The sequence below is a fragment of the Ceratotherium simum genome, chromosome 13, assembly GCF_057802395.1.
Source record: "Ceratotherium simum simum isolate JZ-2026a chromosome 13, ASM5780239v1, whole genome shotgun sequence".
NCBI classification, from domain to species: Eukaryota; Metazoa; Chordata; class Mammalia; order Perissodactyla; family Rhinocerotidae; genus Ceratotherium; species Ceratotherium simum.
Window position 1 is genome coordinate 15,008,037 of NC_141912.1, and position 7,954 is coordinate 15,015,990.

General features: G+C 44.3%; 1 protein-coding gene across 2 annotated transcripts in view; it reads right to left on the reverse strand.

Annotated features, from left to right (window-relative positions):
• Window positions 1-7,556, reverse strand: part of DTNBP1 (dystrobrevin binding protein 1) — a 110,273-nt gene extending 102,717 nt beyond the window's left edge. For both annotated transcript variants that reach the window (XM_087438043.1, XM_087438042.1), the window contains exon 1: window positions 7,419-7,556. In XM_087438043.1, the coding sequence (XP_087294169.1) occupies window positions 7,419-7,474 (56 nt within the window). In that variant the 5' untranslated portion in view covers window positions 7,475-7,556. The remainder of the gene's footprint in view (window positions 1-7,418) is intronic.
• Between the last annotated feature and the right edge of the window lie 398 nt (window positions 7,557-7,954).

The window sequence follows — 7,954 nt, forward strand, 5'->3', positions numbered from 1 at the left end:
CCCAGATAGAATTATACTAGGACAGTCATACACAGCAGTACATTACACTCAAAATGATTCTAGTATTTTTTTTAGTGATTCGGGAAAATTCCATACGATTAGGTGTTACACGGATATTGCAAGGGAACTGCTAACATCCTCTTTGGACCAATCTTACTGCAAAATCTCCAGGTTGGTATTTCAAATATTTATTTCTGAAATAAAGTTTAATTTCTCAATTGTAATACATCAAATTTGGGGTTTTCCTCCACACTTTCCCCACCCAAAAAAGAAAGAAAAAATTAGTTTGGAATAAAGGAGAAAGAAGGAATGTTACAGAGAGCTGAAGATAAAACTGTCGGAAGGGTTAATAAGAGCTTCCTCATGTGGCTCCTTAACAACCATCTGCTTTAAAAATGGGTCTTTAACCAGATATAAATGTGTGGAACTTATCTGATCTGAATTTAAACAAATCAACTGTAAAAAGACATTTCTAAGAACAGGAAATTTGATTATGGACTGGATAATTGATAATATCAGAGAATTAGTGTTAATTTTATTAGGTATGATTCTGGCATCACATTTATGTAATGTCTGTATTTTTTTTTAGAGATGCAAACTGATGTATGAGAGATATACAGACAAGTCTAAGATTTACTTTATAAATAAAGGAGAGACAGAGCAAATGTGGCAATAGTTGACAACTACTGAATCTGAATAATGGATGTATGGGGTTCACTATGTTATTCTATTTTTGTACATGTTTAAAACTTTGTAAGAAAATTTTTAACAACAAAAATAATCTTTTATATATTCATCTTTTCTCATCATATCTTCTACATATAAATCATCAACATGCCAAAATTCAGAATAGAAACTGTTGGAGAAAACAAAGTAGCTAGACAGAAGGTGGAAACAACGAAGAAAGTTTAGAAGAGAAAAAGACTAAGGGTCACAATGACTACTATTCTTATTTTAAGTTGAAAAAAATACAAGGTCAGATATATCTAACAAGTAACAAAAAGAAAAAGCAAAAAGGTCCTTTCTGAAATACATCCTCAAAACCCAAAATTCAATTGAAAGTAGCTTACCATTTTTATTTGAGGATAGCTCTACTTAAGTTTCTCACAGTGATTCTGTGCTGGAAACAACCCACTAATAAAGTCTATTTAATGTCCCACAATGTCATGACACACTGAGAAGGAAATACTCACCTACCTGTAATACCCCAGTTTCCTCAAACATAAAATAGTAATATTATACTGACGATAATGATTTGCCACAAGAAATAAATAAAATTCCAAATTTGACTTTGGCAGCATTCTGCCAAAGAGCTAATTCAAACACAAGGTGTAATAAAAATTATCAGCATTCAGAAAGGTAAGAAACTACGTACATTACTAGGCCCAGGTGAAATAAAGCAGAGGTTCCCCAATGCACCAGTTCCTATAAAAGGCTTCTCACCACTCCTAATCTTCTCTGTAATATCATACACCGCCAGGAAGACATAAGTGCTGCTGTGTGAGTTTATTGATATACACTTAAGTGAGCCACCTGACAACTACTTTCTACCAAAAGCAACTAATGCACACTTTTGAGTTCAAAGCATTAACCCTCAAATTCATGGTAACACTTCAATAATTTATTTTTAGATTGTTTCAAACGTTTACCTTAATTTGACACCAGCACATTTATTTCTTCAAGCTTTGTAGAAAATACTAAAATAGAGGCAGCTTACTAAGAAATGGATGTGATTAGCAAAACTGCTTAGACAACAAGTTTAAAAAGAAGTAGATAAATGATGCTATATGGAGCACTACAAAGACTGATGAGCAGAAAATGGGCTTTCTCTAGCTGACTCGACCACACGGGGTGACTCTGATGGCATTCCATTTATTTGCACTTCAATTTCCTACTCATCTAACCTCATCAGCTATTATGAAAGGTGAGGATGACTGCTTTAAAACGCCATAAAAGTATATTAATTAGCATATTTTGTCATTTAAGGTCAATTCCTTTAACCATGTTCAACTCTCTATTATTCTGACTTTAAATTCTGTTTACAAATACAAATCCCATCTATCACATTTCCCATTAATGTTTATCAATTTTTTCTTTTTTCTTTTTTTTTTTGGTGAGGAAGATTAGCCCTGAGCTAACATCTGTGCCAATCTTCCTCTACTTTGTATGTGGGACGCAGCCACAGATTGGCTTAATGAGCAGTGTGTAGGTCTGCGCCCAGAATCCAAACCCGTGAACCCTGGGCTGCCGAAGCACAGCACGCGAACTTAACCACTACACCATCAGGCCGGCCCCTCTTTCTTTTCTTAAAAATAAGATTAGGGAGACACAAAAGCATCAATCACACTTGAAAGTACATATGACCCCTAAGCTCAAAAGCCTGAGAGATCCAAACAAAAGCTGCAAAGAGTCTGGAAAGGGAGAAGAATTTAGCCTCTCTCTATCCTAATTAACCCCAAATACACCGCTTTAGTTCTGACCTCTCTCCCAAGTGTTTCTCACATTTCCAACGGCTTCTTGGATGTCAAGCCATAAGTTACGTCTCAACAAATTCATTGTCAACTGCTCCTTCTCTCTCAAAACTACTCTTAAGTTCTTTTATGTTGGTGAGTGACATCATTTACCTAAGATACTTCAAAATTAACATCCTCAGCTCCCCTACCTTTTTTACTTCCTACATCTCACTGTCTACAAACTCGACTAGTGCCTGTCATGTCCATTCCCTCCTTTAAATTTCTACCAGCACTGCCTTATCATCTCTCACCTGGCCCATAATCACAGCTTCCTAAATAATCTCCCTGTTCCCCGTCTCTATTCCTCTCAAATTATTCTTCCAGAAATAGAGGTAGGCTCATGCTGCTCCCCTCCACAAAAACTTCAAAAGATTCAGTCAACCTAAAAATAAGCCAGGACCACTCTATACAAAACAGCAATCACTCCATCCCCAAACCCCCTTAACCTGCCTTATATTTTTTTGTGAGGAAGATTAGCCCTGAGCTAACATCTGTTGCCAATCCTCCTCTTTTTGCTGAGGAAGATTGGCCCTGAGCGAATATCCGTACCCATCTTCCTCTACTTTATATGTGGGACGCCTGCCACAGCATGGCTGGATAAGCAGTGCACAGGTCTGCACCTGGGATCCAAAGCTGCAAACCTTGGGCTGCCAAGGTGGAGTGCACAAACTTAAACCACTAGGCTACCAGGCCAGCCCCCAACCCACTTTATTTTTAACAACAGTACTTATGACCTTCTAGATATTCTGCCTCCTGCCACTAGAATGAGCACAGGGGCATTATTTGCTGTCTGGTGTTATATTCTTAGCTCCTAGAATAGTGCCTGCCACTGAGTGGGTGCTCAATAAATATTTGATAAATGAATTAATTTAGCAAAGCATTGAAGATCCTCTATTATCAGTCACTAAACTTCCTTTCCAGTTTCACCCCCCACGACTGCTTCCATCTCTGAAATGCCCTCACCCAAATCTATCACAATCCCTCCTCATCCTTCAAGGCCCAGTATAGAAGCCACCTCCTCTTAGACGCCTTTGGTAGATGCATCTGAAGCAATGACTTTCCTCTGGGCTCACACACCACATCACTTGTATCTTGAACATTCAGTTCCTTCTGCTTTGCTTTACACTGCCACCAGTCTAGGGCAGAAACCATTCTGGTCAACCTTGCAACCCCATCTAGCCCAATAGACAGACACTGCTTGGTAAAGACTAGGCAAAACTGAGCATGTGGGCTCTTAAATCTTTTTTTTAAATTAAATGAAAAAAAGCTTCTATGAAAATGGACACTCTAAGTGCCTAGCCTAGTGTCCGACACTTAGTAGGAACTCGGTAAATATATATTATAATTTTATTTATTTATTTATTTTCCCCCAAAGCCCCAGTAGATAGTTGTATGTCATAGCTGCATATCCTTCTAGTTGCTGCATGTGGGATGAGGCCTCAGCATGGCCGGAGAAGTGGTGCGTTGGTGCACGCCCGGGATCCAAACCCGGGCTGCCAGCAGCAGAGCGTGTGCACTGAACCGCTAAGCCATAGAACCAGCCCAGTAAATATTTATTAAACCAAATCGAATACTGAGATTTTTTCCTGCTCATTAAAAAGGTGAGTAATCCTGGAAGAGTCAACATTTTAGGCAAAACCTCGCCATTTCACCACCATGCTGTGAATTAGACGATTAGATCCGCTCCTTGAGCAGGTTTTCATACTATGGAAGAGGAGAAGAGAGAATGAACATACTGGGCAGGGGTGGAGGTCAGGGGCAGTGGTGGCTTTGAGGGGGAAACACCCACAGCCTAGTTGCAAGGAGTAATAACCACAGGTTTTCTATCCCTACCCACAAGAATCCAGAGCATTCCAAACAGGAAGTGCCAGCCGATGACTGGCAGCTGTAAACCTTCAGTAAATCTGATTTTCAGTTCCCTGAAGAGTTTTTGCATGTCTGAATACTTCAGTCCTGAGGCCTTTGGTCATAACTGCTCAGAAGATAAAAATCAAAGACCAGAGTGGATTTGAAATACGTGCTTCAGTATGTCCAAAAGTTTCCCCCTGAGCTCACGCCAACATCAAGTGGATGTTCTAGGTGAACTCTCCAAAAGGCTCCACGAGTTCTGAGGGAGTTAAATCAAATTAGGACTCAGGTGAAGGAAATAGAGGCCCAGAACCAAGCCCCCAGTCCTGTGGCCTTTGGGCTAGCTGGCCACCCACTTAAGTCAGAAAGGAAGTGATAGAATTTCTAGGTTCATTTCGATTTTTTACGTAACTGTTATTATGAATAAAAATTTACAAAAAAGGCTACAAGTCCACGGACAGCCTAGAGTCCCCGCAGGCCACCAGCAAGCTCTACACTGCCCTTAACCGATGTTAAATTGCATTTTTTCTAAGTTTGAATGGAAGGTAGGAATTCATTGTGTTCATCGGACATGCTTCAATCACTAGAGACATTCTCTTGTGAGGCTGATAAAGAATACTATTTTACTTTAAAAAAAAAAAAAGTAAATTTGCCTACATTTAAGCTCCAGTTGTATGAATTTTCAGAAATCGAAAATGAGCAGAAAAACCATGAGGAGAGCATGCTGCTCTGGGTGACCGTGAAGAGCAACACCGGCCACACTGAAGGAGCTCAGAAAAGCACTAGGCCTTTCTTCTATGGATTCCCTGGGGCAGCTCCAACACTTGAAGTCTCCAATTATTTTAGAAGCCAGCTGCCCTGGCTTCCTTGGGCATTAACGCCAAGTGTTCCAAAGGAACGCCAGCTTCAATTTGATAGTTTCGGGAGGTGAGAGCCATGTCGCTTTCATCTTTGAATCCCTCAGTGCCTTCGTGCAATATACACATGTGCTGTGTTTGATTTCATCTTTTCTCAGCCAGGCAAAATATTCAATTATGTAAAACAGCTGGATATGGAGGAGTTTACTAAAATGAGTTAAGTGGACTTTTTCATGGTAAGAATTGCATAGGAATTTGTGCACCTGACTAAAGTGAACATCAGAGTTTAGAGCTGCCAGTCACCCGGAAGACAGGTATCACTTGGAGATGAGTTATCTCTCTGCCAGGTGACAGGCTAATGGCACACACTGACAGTCCAGTGGTTTATCAGCTGGACCTGTACCACAGGAAGCCAACACAGGGCCTAGATGGAATGAAAGCCCTCTCAGGATGTCGAATCCCAGTTTATGGCATCTTCAAGCAGTCAAGTCAGTTTCCAGGAGTTCTAACCAGATCCCTGCAACTCTCTCCCGAACTAAACCCTAACCTCACGTTATCCAGATCTCCCAGGAAGTTCTGGGTCCAGAGACCACAGTCCCAGGTAAGTTTAACTTTCTAAAGCAAAGGTTAGAAGTATGAATGGGTTCCTAGGCAACCACATGACCTAGAGTTACACTAACTACCAGAAGACCAGCTGTTACACCATCAAGGAATTCCCTGAAGTAATGATAACAGGGGTGTACCAGATGGGTTTATCTAGGACCATTCTCATGCCATAAGTGGATCATCCCAGTATCACAGCAAAATTTTTCAATTCAGTAATTTACACTTGAAAAAAAGTTACTTTTTAAATTTAAAGGGGAAACAAATGAAAGCATGCAAACACACCATCAGTGAATGACTCCTACAGCTACTATAATATTCTCAATACCAAACCAGAACTATCGAAAATACCTTACATGTGCTAAGTGCTCAAGTATTTGCCAGTTTGTTACTCTCAGCATCCGAAAGGCAAACAATATAAATTTTTGTCCCATTAGATAAAATTTTAGCTAACATCTTTCTCATTAGAAATTTAAAAGTTTGATTGAGATGTCCTCATATTCAGAGCACTCTCCGAATTCACTCTGAATCAAAAATTTGTAAGCTAAAGGTGACAGATCCTTGATAAAGTCGACACCCTTTCCAAAGTAATGGAAAAATGAAAATGAATTAAGCACTGAGTAGTAACAACAGTGTCATAGTGCTTTCGGCGTGTTTTACATGTGAATTCATTAATCCTCACAATAACCCCATGAGACAAGTACCATCTTTATCCCCATTGTACAGTCATGGAAATTGAGGCAAAACAATTCAAGTAAATTGCAGAAATACTTTTGCTTCAGCAGTAGAGACGAGAACCCAGGCAGCCTGGCGCTCGAGTCCATGCCTGTGTTCCCAGTCTTTGCTGCACCCTGGAATCACCTGGGGGTCTCTAAAACTCCCTCCCACGTCTGATTTAATTGGTATGGTCTGCGACCTGGGCATCGGGATTGTTAAAAAGTCCCCAGGTGATTCTAAGTATGGGAACGGCTCGGTCTGCGCTCTTAGCCCCCAGGGATTAACAGCATTGCTGGAGTTGTGTTTTTCTTGCCCAAGAGTTTCTTCACGGAGGCGTTACTTAAACCGGAGCAAAGGTGGAGAAAGCAAAAGGGGAAGCGGCGGCCAGCCGGGCCCCGGGCTGGGCGAGCAGCCGAGCGTGCGCTCGACAGGACCGGACGGTCGGCCCGGCCCGGGAGGCTCCGGCGCCCTCCGGCCTGGGGAGGGGGCGCGGGCCCCGCTAAGCACCGACGCCCGAGCGCGCGGGGGTTTCGGGGCCTGAAGGGGGCAGGGCCGCCGTCCCGCGGCGGGCGGAAGCCGGGCGGCGCGCTCGCCTCTCACGTCACACCCCTTCTCGGCGCAGGGAGGGGTCCCACGCAACCCCATCGCCCCCCGCCGCGTTCCCGAGCACCCACGGCCCCGGGGCGGGCCTCCGGGCCAGCCTGCCGGGACCTAAGTTACTTTGTGCCGCTAGACCGCCGCCGCCGCAAACTTCGTTACTTCCCTCGGCGGGGTGGGAGGTGCGGGATGGGACAGGCCGGGACTGGACCGGCGAGCGGAGAGGGAGGCGGCGTCCCGTGAGGCCCCCCGAGTCCCTTTGCGTCCCCCACCGTATACCCACCCGGAGGTGAAATCCTGCTGCACGCTCAGCAGCCGCTCACGCAGGGTCTCCAGCATCGCCGCCGCGGCGTCTCCTGCCCTCAGGCCTCACACGGCCGCCGCCCTCCGCCCCGCGCGGCCGTCCCCGCACACCTGTCACCCGCGCGCCCCGCACACTCGCGGCCCGCCCCGCCCCCGGCTCAGTCCTCGCCCCCGCGCCGCAGCCCCTTCCGCGTTTCCGCCCCCCGCTCGCGCGCTCTCGCCCCGCCCCCACCGGGCCCGGCCTGCGCAGGCGCAATGGGCCGCGCCAGGCTCGGGCTGCGGAAAAGGGGCGGCCCTTCCTTCCCTGCTGAGCAGGCGAGAGGATCTGATGCCTTTTTCCAATGCGAGTCAGGCTCTCTCGTTTTTCACTTTAAAATAGAAGTAGCATCGTGAAGGAATGCCTTAAGTCAAGGGGTTTTTTGAGTGCGGCGTTGGTTTTTACGGTTTGAAAGAGAGTTGGATCAATTTCTTTCATAGCGTGCACCTCCCTGTAGCAAATCCTTTCATGGACTCTGG